We start from the raw sequence: 14,761 nt of genomic DNA, 5'->3' as shown, positions 1-14,761 counted from the left end.
CTTCAATCATGGGGAAAGTTCTGGTTTTGGTCCATGACATTTCTGGGAAGACTAGCAAGCGTATTAGAAAACAAGATTCGATGACAAAATGGCCTGGGTGTGTGCAGTAGCAAAGAAAATAACTCTGGGTATGGACAATGATCGTCTTAGGGAGGAAAAAACACTATTCATCTCCTACTCTGAAATGACTAGCTATGTGGTGGGGAAAACTGGCTGAGGTTTCAGAGACATAGAGTATCTTATGCTCAACAGTTGTCCTGTGGTTAAACGGTCGGGGCAGCCTCCTGAAAATTGCTGAGAGTCAGAAGCCCTGGGTGCAGCCCTGATTTTCCACAAATTTGTCAGGAGAGAGGATGAAGTGCAGATTGATGTCTGCAAACAGATGGCATGGCTTCCCATACTGTCTCTATCACTTAACAGCTCTATGATTCACACAAGCGACTGAGCTCCTTGCTGCCTCAACTTACTCACCTGCAAAATAAGGCAATCATTGTAGAATTTACCCTATATGATCTTTTCTGGGATTAGCCAATCCACATCCTAAGTTTCTATTGCAAATAAAAATTTGACTACTATCACTTAGTGCATTAATTATTTAATACTCATTTATAAATTACTTAAATATGCCAGATACCATGCCACATGCTGGAAATATCAAGAGGAATAAGACTTCAAGTTGTTCACTATCTTGTAAGTGCAAAGAAATAAAAAGATTAAAATCAGTATGTCTGTCACCTGACATTCTGTTAGAATGACTCTGATCAAAAGGATGAAGTATAACAAGTGTGGAGGAGGCTAGAAAAAGGAATCCTTCCACATCATTGGTGGGAATATAAATTAGCACAGTCATGAAAACAGTAAAAAGTTTTCTCGAAATTTAAAAATAGAATTACCACATGATCCAGCAATCTGACTACTGAGAATATATCCAAAGGAAATGGAATCAGTAGACAGCTGTACTCTCACGTTCATCTCAGCATAGTTTGTGCTGGCCACGACATGGAATCAACCTGCTTGCCCATCAACAGATGAACAGATAAAGAAAACATGGTATTTATACGCAATGGAATAGTATGCAGCCTTTAAAATGAGCAAAATGCTGTCATTTGGGGCACATGATATGGGGAAAAAATGAATTTCTGGCAAAATTCTTGTCATTTGGAATAATAATGTGAGCCTGGGGGATACTATGAAAAGAGAAACAAGTAAGGCACAGAGAGACAATACGACATGATGTACCTCACACGTGGTGGACTCTAAACAAACTGGACTTATACAAGTGGAGAGTAATGTGGTGGTTGCTGGAAAGTCCCTGTGGGGAGAGCAAGAAGGGATGGAGGAGATGCTGATCCAACAAAGAAAATCGTTACATGTGAAAGAAATGTCAACCGGTGATTATAAACCAGTGAATCTTTAATATCTCAGAAGGTGAAAAGAACTTAGCAATCCTTGTTGGCAGCATGGGCACCCAGTGGGAGCAACGTGCATGCTGGCTGAGGTCCACCCAGTGTGTCCTTCACAGAGCCATTGCTGATTTGTCCTTCTCCATCCTGCAAACGCCTCGTGGATCATCTTGAATGCTCAAGTTTGTCTTGTAAAATATTTCTTTGACAATAGAAGAAAACACAACCCAAGTGCATGAAATATACAGGCAATTACAAAGAGGAAGAAGTAGCCATAACACCAGACCCCAGGGAGAGAAAAAGGAATTCCAAGGCATCCACAGTGGTCATCTCTTTCCCAGCTGTTATCTCTGCACGTGTCGAGTACACCGCACATCAACACCTACTATATCTTTGAATGTATCTTTGAATATTGTGTACACTTACTATATCATTTCATGGATGTTTTTTAACTTTATTTTGGGGATGGTTTTAGACTTACAGAAGAGTTAGGAAGTCTGTGCATAGAGTTCTGCATGTTCTGCACCCAGATAGCCATGCAGACTTATCAAAACTAGGAGGATAACAAGAGTAAAGTACTATTAATCAAACCATAGGCTATATTTGGATTTCTCAATTTTCCCACTAATGTTCTTTTCTTCTGTTCCAAGATCTGACCCAAAAGCCCATGTTGTATGTATGTTCCCATGTCCTTTTTAAAAAAAAAAAAAAAACACTTTTTTTTTTGGATGGACACAATATTTTATTTGTTTATTTTTTATGTGGTGCTGGGGATGGAACCCAGTGCCTTATGCATGCTAGGCAAGCGCCCTACCACTGAGCCACAACCCCGGCCCTCCCATGTCCTTTGGATACAGTAATTCTAATTGTACATTAACTTTTCATATATGCACTCCCCATTCCAAATGCAGCCTTAACACGTCAGGTGCATTCTGCTGTAAGCTTTCTATCCTGTTCCTATGCCACACTTCTTTTGCTATCCCTCCACGTGTTGCGTTTGCTCCTTTATTATCCTTCTCAGAAACCTTCCTTCTTGTACTAAGAGAAAACACAACCTTCTCAGAAGAGCATCAGGGACTCCGCACTCTAGTCCAGGCCTGCCCACTCTTCCCCAGGGTGAACTGGCCTGGGAGCTTCCTCCCATCCTCCCATAGGTTTTATGAAGCCCTCCCTGCCCAGTCCAGCTAGCAGAGAGTGCTTTCCTCTGCCTGTGTACAGCTGTTACCCTCTGAGGAATTGGCCTGGTATGATTTGATATTATTTCATGTCTGAGTTCCCAACCAGTCCGTGATTTTCTCTGGAGAACTAGCTCAACCACAGCACTGCATCTCTACCAAGTATTACATGGTTGAGTTTAATGGTCATGTACTGATTCAGCATTGGATCATAATGATAATGAAAATAATGTCATAACTGGTATCCGGTCTAGTACCTAAGGAGAATGCAAGCCATCACTAACATCCCAGCAACCAAAAAGCCAAACAAACTGAAAGTTAATGTCTTCTTCGATCCATCAGAGAACTGAGAATGTAAGGAGAATCACTGCCACTGATATTGCACACAGGAGCAAAAGAGTGAATCGCATCTTACCAGAGCAGAAGGTCACAGACACCTCTCGGGGAGCCAGACCCAAGTGGAAACCTAAGCTGTAACTAACGAGTTTCTGGGAGCTCAATGGGGACATGTCTGAGAGTTGAACATCATGGCTCATGCTATCCGTGCCCTCACCACGTTCTAGGAACCTCCCTAAACACTGTATGTGTATCAGCTGATTATCTCTCACAAGAGCCTTACCCTCATTTCACAGATGGGAAAACTGAGGCTCATGGAAATTCCTTAAGTTTCTTAACATCACTTAGCTAATAAATGTCCAAGCCAGGATGTTAATCTAGGTGAACTGGCCCCAGAGATGACAGTCTTGATGGTGACGCTGTGTTTGTCTAATACCAGATATCAACCCCTATGCACTCAAGATGGCAGGAGCCAGTCTCTGGTCGGGGACCTCTAGCCTGTCCATCTCTTGGCTTGAGCAGCACTCTTCGCCTCTCACAGTAGGAAACTGCTCTTCCCATACCTCCCCTGGCACTTGGACCACATCCCCTAAGCTCACCTACTATGTTAGGGTATAAGGTTTATTCTCCCTTTGACTGCCCAGTACCATATTTCTAAAGACCACTATAAAATGCCCCTCCATCAAAATCTCCGCTAACATCATTCCTTAAAACTCGTGATGCTGTTGGCTCTGCACATATCCCTCCTGGGACAACTGGGTACTACAATGTTGTGATGCATGATGAATAGGTGTTCTCTATGTGGGGCGCATTGCTAGTAATTAAACAGTATTAATTCCATCAGCTTTGATTTGTATTTTGCTGGCTTGGTAATAAGACTCAGTATTTTCTTTCTGCCTAGTATTGAGTAATAGAATTGTTGTTTAAAGATTATTAGCTGGGGCTTGGGATGTGGCTCAAGTGGTAGCGCGCTCGCCTGGCATGCGTGCGGCCCCGGTTCGATCCTCAGCACCACATACAAACAGAGATGTTGTGTCTGCCGAAAGCTAAAAAATAAATATTAAAAAATTCTCTATCTCTCTCTTTAAAAAAACAAAACAAAAACATTTAAAAAAAAATAAAGATTATCAGCTAAAAATCTACTTTTTTGGTCAGTCAGTATTGGGGATTTTTTTTTCAATATATTAGAAAAGTATTTATTATTTCCTAGTTTATAAAAATAATTAAAAGCTATAGGCCAAATACAAATTCCTAGGACACAAATACTTGGCTGATACTCCACTGTGAAGTAACAAGGTTGCCAGTTTCTTAGTTTCTGAGTTTCTTTAAGAGAACTTGTGCCTCTTTGTTCAGTGAAGGACTTAGGTGACAATTCCTCCCAGCATTCCCAGGAGTGAGAAAACTCAAGGCTACACACCAAAAATGTAAAAAGGCCTACTTCTATATTGTGTGTTTATAGCAATTCAGAAATGACTTGTTCTAAAATAAAAACTACCTGAAAAATAAAACGATTCTTAAAAATAATTCCCAGGATGTAAATAAGATATGCTCATACTGACAAAAACAAGAACAACAAAAAAACAAGAAATAGAGAAGTATCAGTAGATCTCATCCATCACTGTGATATCCAAGTTTCCCCTTAGATAAAACAGACATAAAACGTGTGTTTTAGAAGCCTCAGATGACCTTCAAGACATCTATGGATGTATCTATGGATTTTTAAATATAATTAACAATTCCTGTTTTTCCATTTAAAGGATTGAAGTTCTGTTTCATTGACAGACAAAAGCCATCAATCTTGTTCTCAAATGCTAATATAAGCAATTAAAAATAACATTAATTGAAATACTGCAGGGGCTGTTAGACTTTTGGTTGATGGGGGTTTCCCTTTCTTTTCTGTTCCTCCTGGCAATACAAATTCATGGACTAATTACAGAAACTCCTTTCATGGGATCCATCTCACGGTGGAAGAGCTCACCTTTAAAACCCGTCAGAGGGCTGCAGAAGGCCACAGTGCTGTTAGGAAGCTTGGGTCTTCAGTGGTGAGAATGCTCATTTCACGTGATAGACCAAATGTGACAGATTGTTTTATTTACGATGCGAATATTAATTTTCAGGTTTGGGTAAGGAAAATAGTATTCATTTGTGTTGTTGTAAAACTTATAAATATGCCCTGTAGGATAAGTAATACTCAAAGCAACATCCTAATTAAAAAGAAAACTCAGTTGTCTTGCAATATAAGAGGGCACATAAATTGTAAGCAAGATACATGGTAAAAATGAAAAAGACAGGCTGGATAGGAGAGGAATGAAATAAGGTTTGGAAATGTGCTTCTTAAATGAACACAAATTGTGAGATAATGTCTCATTGAACAATAAAAATAACAAACCAGTGGCAAAGATGTAATAGAATTTCCCGTGTATACCATTTTAATCTTAATATAATTTTCCCCAGTGCAACCACGTTTATTGAACTACCATGACCATTTCTTTCTTACTCTGTCCAAAGTTGCTGAAAGTGTGCACTTTGCTGTAAATAATTCCTTGATAATGAACATGAAAACGATCCAGAAATTGACCACAGTTTATAAAAGAAAAAAAAAAATGACATAGCATCGGCTGGCAGAGCGGGGGCTGGGATGGGGCTTCAAGGATGCCAGAGGCCTGGGTAGTTTCCTCCAAGGAGTTGAGCCAGAGCACAGAACTGGCTCCCCACCTCTATCTGGATCACCAACTCCACACTTGCTTGTTTTTGTTTTATTTTGTTTTGTTTCTGTTTCTTTTCCTGTCTCCAAAAAGTTCATAGAAGCCTTCCACGGACCCCAGCCCTGTGGTGTGCTGGGCAAGGGCTGGTGTCAAGAAATTTCCAGGGCTGGTTAACCAGCACGGATGCTACTTGAGAAAAATGCACATCCACACTGTCGAAGATCCAGTCTGCAAAATGGGATGATGACACTTGGTTACTTCAAGCCTGATTAACACAGGTGTTTGGCCAATGCTACTGAAATATAGACACAAGGGACCAAAATCCCCATATGTGAAAGGTGCTGGAGAGGAGAAATGGAGTCCAGAGTGCTCCCCACATCCACTACTGACCCCTCCTGAGGAAACTCAGTCCAGTTTCCAACTTCTACCAGTCCCTTGTGCATCTCGAACATTCTGACAATGAATGTAAGAAGCCCCCGCTCCGCCTTCTCTTCCATTTTCTGCTCGTTTGATTCATATGCTTATTTCACACAGGTCTAAAATCTAACCTTCAGAGGTAGAGACTCTGCTCTGCTCATTACCTTGCTTTGAATTTGCTGCCATCTGCCATTGAATCTGCCTTTTGCTGAAAATCAACACTCAAGAGACTTTTCGATGTCTAAATCATTTTATTATTTTATTGTTTTCCAAAAGTTCTTAGGCAACAGAAAAATGTGTTTGTCCAAGCATAGGCAAACCGTGTGCCACACATATCAACAATGCATTTTATTAAATAGATTCTCAATTAATTCCTTTGTGACAAAAGAATGTATGACAGTATAATGTTACTTTTAGCTTTGATTTCTTTATTCTAGGTTAAATAGTGACAAAATGGTGATGATCACACAAAATGGATAGACTAAGGACAAGTAGCTATGTAACCAGGATATGTTAAGCTGGTAAAAAGTATCCTTGTGATAAGTGGTGTGTCATTACAATTGCAAATCATCAGAATATTATCTCTATAAACTTTGCATTATTTTTTCCTAGAAAAAAAAATTCTAAGGTTTTAAATTGAGCTTTCCAAATATATCTGATTTTTTAATATAAAAATCAATTTCAGTGGTTTTCTATTTTATTTTTTTAAAGCCCTCATTAATCAAAATACAAATAGAGGCCATCATTAAATATATTCCCAGGCATTACAAATTCAGATTTCATAATAACAGATCAGCAGGTACAGAGGCAACCTGAGGTCATCTGAGAGATCATCACTGAAGCAGATTTCCTTTCCAGAAGCAGAGGTGTCCTCTCCAGGGGTTACTGCCCAGCCACCAGTTCTACAAAGCCCCCTCCAGGCCATTGCTTCGGATGACCTTGGCATACTCCTTGGCTGATGTATAAGGGACCCGAGGTCTAGCTGGGTCTTCAAAATCAACATGATAAAGACCAAACCGTAGGCTGTATCCATCACACCACTCAAAGTTATCCAGAAGGGACCAGGCACAATACACTTGAAGATTGACTTTATCAACATGGATAGCTGAAATTTTTAAAAAAGAAAAACTTACCATTTCTGGATGAGGTTTGAGAACACAGGCAAAATTACTAATGAGTACTCTGGTTCTCTTTCTCCTGCCCTTACAGAGATCTAAGTGGCCATAGGAATAGGAAACCCTGCTTTCTTCTCTTCTTACACACACACACACACACACACACACACACACACACACACACACACACATCCTTCCCTAGTCTAGGAGAGTATTCAATAAAAACACTGCCCAGAGTCTCAGTACAGCCTTCAATAGCTCAGTAAATCCATTGGTGAGTTGGAACAGGTAGCAGCAGCATGCCTGAAGGAGTTGCAGAGCTCACCTTTTATCCTCATGACCAAGATATGTCTTAAAAGTTTGGAAATAGAACCTCCAAAATGAAAAGGTTCAGCACATGACTCTAGCCATGCCTATGTCCTTGACTAAGTACTAAACTGCTGTGGCTCCTGTCTCAGTCCAGTGGGGCTACTGTAACACAATACCATAGACTGGATGACTTATAAACAACAAATTATGTATCACAATTCAGAAGGCTGGCAAGTCCAAAATCAAGATGGTAGCAGATGCGGTCTTTTGAGTAATCGTGTCTTAGATTATGGATAACTGCTTTCTTGCTGTGTCCTCATGTGGCAGGAGTGGGAAGGGGTTCTTTCATGGCTCTTCTTATCTCATTTATGAAGATTCTGTCCTCACGACCTAATCACCTCCAAAGGCCCCACCTCTTAATGCCATCTCACTGTGTGTGTGGGGGGTAGGATATCAACATGAATCTTGGGGAGATGAACATTCATTCTACATCATGTAGAGTCATGTTTAAGTCCTTTAGTAACAAAATAAATAATCTCCTCCCAAACTGCATATTTTCATAAACATGATGTTCCACATAATGTCATTTGTGAATGTTCTAAGCATATCCACGCATTTCACATCAGGGTGGAGAATTCTCTAAATAATTTTACAATGCTTTCCATTGTTTTACTCAATAAATTTAGCTCACTTTTTTATTAGTATTTTAAGTTTAGCAAAACTCTCAGGTTGTGTGAGTCTTTGTATGGAACATTTTCTTTTTTAAAGCCAGAATAAGTAAACCCAATTTATGCAACACACTAATATTCATTTCTCAGCACGGAAATTAAATGAAAAGGCAGGTTGGTTTCACAAGATGGCCATATTCCTAAATAAGCTGAGTGAAAAATGAACATTCACATAATAAATCAGGTTTTTAATTGTACGGGGAACTAATTTCAACCAAAATGACTCATCTCGCTAAACTTTCAACAAAGCAAGATCCATTCTTTAATTTTTCCTTTGGTAACAATCTGTATTTTCAGGTTTCCTAAAAACACTATGCCCATATTCTTGTACACATGCATTGGTTTCCAAATCTTGGGATTTTTATTTTTTTTTTGACTGAGGATATTTCTATAGACAAAAGGTCCCTGATGGGTTGATTGACAGAACCCCTCCACATTTGTGCCTTGAGGCATGCATGGTGCTCTGCTTAGAGAAGAACTTACAAATGCCCTAAGAGGGCAATTAAGCTCAGTTGGATTGTCTCTTTTTAAATAAAGTGGTCTCTGTCCATATTCTGGAAAATATCATTTCCATATAATGTATTTTTAGAGACCTAATTTGAGGACCGAATGGCATCTTTCTAAGTACCAAACAGCCAGAGCCAAATACCAGGCTAGGAAACAATAATCTACTTTGCTTTGTAATTCATCCTGGGGATACTTGAGAATCTGCATATTTTCTTTCTCATTTGCAGAACTACTACCCAACAAGAAAGCCCGCCAGGTATATAGCCAGGCAGTTCCTGGAAACACACAGTCCCACTGATCACGCATGAAAGGAGTGATTCATGTGCGAAACCAGGGGATAAAAACGAGGCCCTGCCTGCTTGGAAGGGAACAAAAAGGAAATCTTGACAATTTCATTGTTAACTGCCAGGAGTTCAACAGCAAGCTCTAAACCGCCCGAGTGACACTGGTAGATGTCTCTGCGCTTTCGCTGCAGGAACATTCAAGTAGAGAATTACCTAGTTAGGGCTGAGAAACTCGCCTGCTGGAATCCTCACCACCCCACCGCTGGGAAAAATGACAAAACCACCCTGGACCCTGCACGCTTCTCCTCCTCCCATCTCCTCTGGAATGTACAGAGACCATCATCACGTTTCTTGTCACCGTGATTTATGAGGTCCCAAATCTTGGCAGGGAAAAACACTTCTGAGAGTTTGCTTTCTTTCTTTAACCAGAGTTGGAAGCAAACTCAACAAGGACCGACAGAACTTTGGATGGGAACACAGCATGCTAGGATAAAAATGGTACTTATCTTCAAGTCATAGTGTGATGTGAACGGGGAGGCTGTGGAAAGGGCCAGCAGGTTGGATATAAAGATGCAAGGAGAAAAACGGCTAAGTCTTGCCTCAGTCAGGCTGTTCTAATTATAAGAATCCCATGCTAATGTTGTATTCTATGCAGTCATATATATGACTGCATATGTGTGTGTGTGTGTGTGTATATATGCGCACACGTGTGCACAAACACACACACACATGCGCAAGCATGTGCTGTCCAGAAACAGCCAAACTGAAAAGGTGAAGGGTACAATGTCAACCATAAGACCACTCTCACATTTGAAAATGTCTTCAAGTTCAAGCGATTCCCCAAATCACCCTGTTTTTTGCAATTTGCTAGAAGGACTCAGGGAACTTACTGAAAACTGATATTCCTGTGGTTATGACTGTTACAGGAAAAGGTAGAGATTAACATCAGCTTAAAAAAGATTCCTGATGCAGAGTCTGAGGGATTCTAAACAAAGCTTTCATTATCCTCTCCCTAGGAGTCAGGACACATTATCTCCTGGTGCTGACATGAGGCAATTCAAATAAAGCACTGCAAACAAGGGAAGGACACTAGAGCTTCATTGTCCAGAGCTTTTACTGGAGACATCATTACATAGACTTGATTGATTGATTGATTGGTATGTGGATGAACTTGGTTTCCTGGTGAGCTGGTGACCCAAGACTCAAATCACATGGTTGATCTTTTGGGTGTGACTATCCCCATCCTAAACACATTCTTGTTAAGAAGGGCATGGATTACCTCCTAGAAACTGAGAGCAAGAGCCAAATCACTCTTAGGGGAAAGTCAAATTCTTTACTGCACACATGCATACCCACTCAAACACACACACTTACTTTAGAAATTCATTATTCATGGTTCTCGGAGGAATATTCTCAAGTTACTGGCTTATGAAATACCATAATTATGCCTGTGTTTATCAAATTACAAATGCCTAGAAATTGGGAACTCGGGGTCAATGGGGTTTATTTCTCACAATTTATCAACAGAGATAGTCTGCAGGATTTTTTTAGGATTGTTGTGGGATATCTATGAATGTGCCAAGACTATGTAGTCATCAGACAAACCACTGATCCACAGACTCAAACCTCCGTGACCAGAGTGAGACGAAAGGCTCAGCATGGCCCAAAAGGGAGCCTCACCACAGAAAAATGAGAGCAATAAAGCCCCAGGAACGTGCAGAAAGAAAAATCAGACTTCCAGACTTCCGAGTTCAGGTAATGGCAATCTAAGTTATTTGAGCAAGTCTTTCTAAAGAAAATGAATAAAACACACCAGATAAAGTATTTTAAGTAAATCTTCAAACCAGTGAAAAGCTAACAGTTTGGCAGGCATCGTCAGGGCAAGTTTCAAAGTGAAATATGAGATGGATAGACATAGCAGCTACTTTTTCCTGATAGAATTTTCCAGTCTTCAGAAATCTGAACTATTTTTGTTTTGTTTTTGTGAGATGAGGTGAGGATAAGTGTTCAAACCCAGAAGCACACCGAGTAGGAATTCTAGAATGAAATTCCGTATACAGAAATCTAAAACCCTGAAGGAATGAACTCTCAGGGTAGGTGACAGTGGTCCAGAGGGAAGCTAGACATTGGGACATATCAAGTCACCTGACTGTTCAGCAAACATCTACTCTGATTCCTGGACAGAGTAGCACTCAGACCGGTAGTACCCCCTATATGTACATCCAAATTTGTTTTGAATGGAAGTATCTATATTCCAAACTTTCAATTATTATTATGAATATTTTAAAATGTAATCATAGTACAGAATCAAATAAATATAACCAGGCAAATGTAGAAAAGTGACCAAGAAAGGAAAATTAAGGGAAAACAGAAACTCACAAAGATCTCAGTTATTAGAATGCCATACAGACTATACAATAACCATGTTCATTGTGCTCAATGCATAAACACACATTTGAAAGATCTTTAGGGTTTAAGAACCCACAAAACTGAAGGGGCACACTTGGAAAGGGAACCTCTATGGGCTCATGTTCAATGCCAGATGCACCAGTTCCTAGCTCAAGGGAGCGTCTCACTTTTCATTGATACCTACTGCTAGAACTGTTGTAAGGATTGAATGGGATAGCACAGACCCCAGCACAATGCCCAAGGCACCCTGGGTTTCTGTAGCTTTCCTCATCTTGCTTCCCCTTTGAAAAATGCAGAATCCAAGGTAAAAATATAAGAATAGGGACAGAGGCCTGGAATGCACGTGGACAGAAGAAAGACTATGTGAGGACACAGCTGTAAGAAGATGATGATCTGTAATCCACAGGGAGAGGCATCAAGAGAACCCTAATCAGTGGCCACCTCAATCTTAGATTTGTTGCTTCTGGGACTGTGGGAAAATAGATTTCTGCTGTTTGAATCACCTAGTGTGTGGCATTATGTTATGGCAACCTCATCAAACTAACACAGGCTGGGACCTGAGAACTTATTTTAATCAAATACCTGAGTGATATTTTTACCTAATCAAGTTTCAGACTCAAGCCTAGAAAATACTCTGGCAGTCCACTGTGGTTTTTTAATATAGTTTCTAGCCCCAGAGGCATCTCCTTTGAGATCTTTCTATGTTGGAGAATGTCCCCCAGCTTCTGTCCCTAATAGTTCTAGCTAGAGAAGCCCTGTGCTAAGAGACTTAGCTATCTCTAAGCCAGGCCATACCACCTTTCAGAAACGGATCACCACCGAGAGAACAGGAAGACAGTTATCTTGCTGAAGATGCTCTCCAAATCAGATGATCAAATGTCCCTCCTGGAATTCCATTTCAGCCCAGTGCTCAGTTAACGCCTAGTTTTATTCCCCCTTGATCAGGACAAATCCTCTCAATTTATCATGTGAGGTGGATACAATGGGGGCCACCAAAAGATGTGTCCATCCAAAACCTGTGACTGTGACCTTATTTGAAAAAGGAGTCTTTGCAAATGTAATTTGTTGAAGGATCTCCTGGATAATAGTGAGCCCTAAATTCAACAACAAGCATCCGTGTAAGAGAAAAGAAAGGGAGAAGACACACCTGGAAGAAGAGTCGGTGAAGACACAGGGAGAGATTCCACAAACACCAAAGATGGCCAGCAACCACCAGCGGCCAACTGAGACACATGGAGCAAAATGTCTGGCCTCTATTACTGTGGAAGAATATATTTTTGTTGTTTAAAGTCACCAGGTTTGTGCTAAGTTGTTACAGCAGCCACAGAAAACTAATGCCCCATGTTCTTTTAAAGCAGTTGCCAACTGAGCTCTGAGTCCCAGACCACCACCTGGTCTAACTGGGAGCTTAATAGAATTGCTCTCCAAGCCTGTCAAAGCCAATGAGAGAAAGCCTTCTGGGGACACAGCTCAGAGATGGTTTTTCTGGCAATTGCCCCTCATGCTAACTTTGAAAATGAGTTTCTGAGTTTGGTTGAAAAGCACTAGGGCATTTACATTTGGAGAGCATCTTCAGCAAGATAACTGTTCCTGTAAGAGAACTGGCACACCGGCTGTTTTCCCTTCTTAGGAAAAAAAATAAAATAAAACAACATCAGGAAGATCTAAACATAGAAAATGCACAATAAGCCCCCCCATCAGCTGAGTAGCAGTAGCTGGACAGCATCTGTGGAAATGTGCAAATAATCCCAACACAGGAAGCCCCACCTGCAGACACAGACTCTTGGTAGCAAAAACTATGACTCTCTGAAAAAAAGAGTCTTTGAATACCAAAAGCTAATTTCTAAATATTTTATAGGAAAATGCCAATTAACCAGAAATGAGCTGCACAGATTTCTTAATTAACTATATTATTCCTACTCCTTATATTACACTTTGGGGGGGGGGGAACTGCAAATAGCACGGAGTTGAAGAGATCATATAAAATATCTAAATTGTAAAACTGATCTGAGAATAGCTACCTGTCCATGTTATCTTCTATAATTTCTCCATATATATTGCTTGTACAGTTATTTTTGCTCTGGTGAAAAAAAAAAAGAAAAAAAAATATGAGAACCAAAGTTTTTTCTATATAGGGATGTTCTTTTTGGCCAAAACGGCTGCCTTCCTCCATTTCCTCATTTTCTTCCTCCTTCCCTTTCTTCCTTCCTTTCTCTCTGGAACTTTCTATTTTTGTTCTTTCTTCCTTCTGGTTTCAAACACCTTTCAGAGGGTGCAGAGTCAGCACTGAACACCAGGGCTGAGAACCCCAGAGACCAGGTCACCCCAGGAAAGTGCAGCATCCCGGATAGGGCTGTACTCCGTGGTGTGGTCAGTTGTGGGTCATGAAAAATAAGCAGCAAAATGTGGACTTTAAGGTGATGCTTCCAGGAACACCAGGGTTGCAAAGCTCTCCTGCTTCAGTGTGCTAGGACTAGAGAGACCATCACTCAAGGTCCCCAGGACCTTGTGACAACACCTACTCCATCTTTCTTAAATAAATACATGGCATGCTAGAAATTAGGAATATAATAATGAACAAAATTTTTAAAAACTCCTCTTTTATTGCAATTATAGTTATGTAAAGGCATATATTAATCAAATTATCACCCTGTGAGCTTTTAATTACAGTCTGTGAAAAGCAGAATGAAAAAAAAAAGGAGGAATCATGAGAAACTGCAGGTTAGCTAATATTTTTTAACATCTGGATATCATTTTAAGGGCTGCATGCATGCATCAAGTCATTCAATCTTTGCCATCAATCTATAAGACAGATAGATATTACCATGGTGGCCATTTTAGAAATGGAGAATTAATGCCCAGAAAGGTTAGTTAACCTCAGTGAAGTTCATGCAGAAAGTAAGTAGGAGATTTGAGATCTTATCTCAGCAAGGTAACAGCAGAAGCTTTAGACCAAGCTACAGCACCATACAGCATTTTGCTTGCATTCTCTGGTAGGATCTGTCTGAAACAGCAGGGGTGGGACTGAAAGAGCAGTTTTCTGAAATGAAACAGAACCCAGAGCCCAAGGATGAGTTAGAGTCATACATCCCTATCAGCCAATGCTCTTTCTAAATTGTAACAGCAGCCAATGTGGCTGGTGAAGCACACAAGGGATTGGGCTGAAGAAATAGGCTCCAGTGGAACTTTTAGGGCCAGTGCTCAAAGTAAACCACAGATCTGGTTGGTTGGAGAAACTGCTTCAACTGTAAAGACCTAATGAGAACAAATTCCTCTATTTTAGGTTGTTGCCAAAATCCAACTTTCCTGCCACCCCAGCAGCGATCAGCATCCTGGTTGCTTCTGTACCAAAAACTAGACCTTGTAACCATCA

The 14,761-nt window shown here is 40.4% G+C and overlaps 1 protein-coding gene across 2 annotated transcripts in view; it reads right to left on the bottom strand.

Moving 5' to 3' along the window:
- Positions 1 to 4,988: 4,988 nt before the first annotated feature.
- The window catches only part of LOC101968782 (cytosolic beta-glucosidase), a 108,728-nt gene continuing 98,955 nt past the window's right edge, over positions 4,989 to 14,761 (bottom strand). The window contains exon 5 of one of the 2 annotated variants that reach the window (XM_078021138.1): positions 4,989 to 5,847. In XM_078021138.1, the coding sequence (XP_077877264.1) occupies positions 5,714 to 5,847 (134 nt within the window). In that variant the 3' untranslated portion in view covers positions 4,989 to 5,713. Of the gene's footprint in view, positions 5,848 to 6,267; positions 7,142 to 14,761 lie in introns of those variants that run through there. The other variant, XM_078021137.1, reaches the window with a different exon arrangement.

This window comes from Ictidomys tridecemlineatus, chromosome 9, assembly GCF_052094955.1.
Source record: "Ictidomys tridecemlineatus isolate mIctTri1 chromosome 9, mIctTri1.hap1, whole genome shotgun sequence".
In the NCBI taxonomy this organism is placed as follows: domain Eukaryota; kingdom Metazoa; phylum Chordata; class Mammalia; order Rodentia; family Sciuridae; genus Ictidomys; species Ictidomys tridecemlineatus.
Note: the sequence above shows the minus strand (reverse complement) of the source record. Positions and strands in the feature narration are given on the sequence as shown.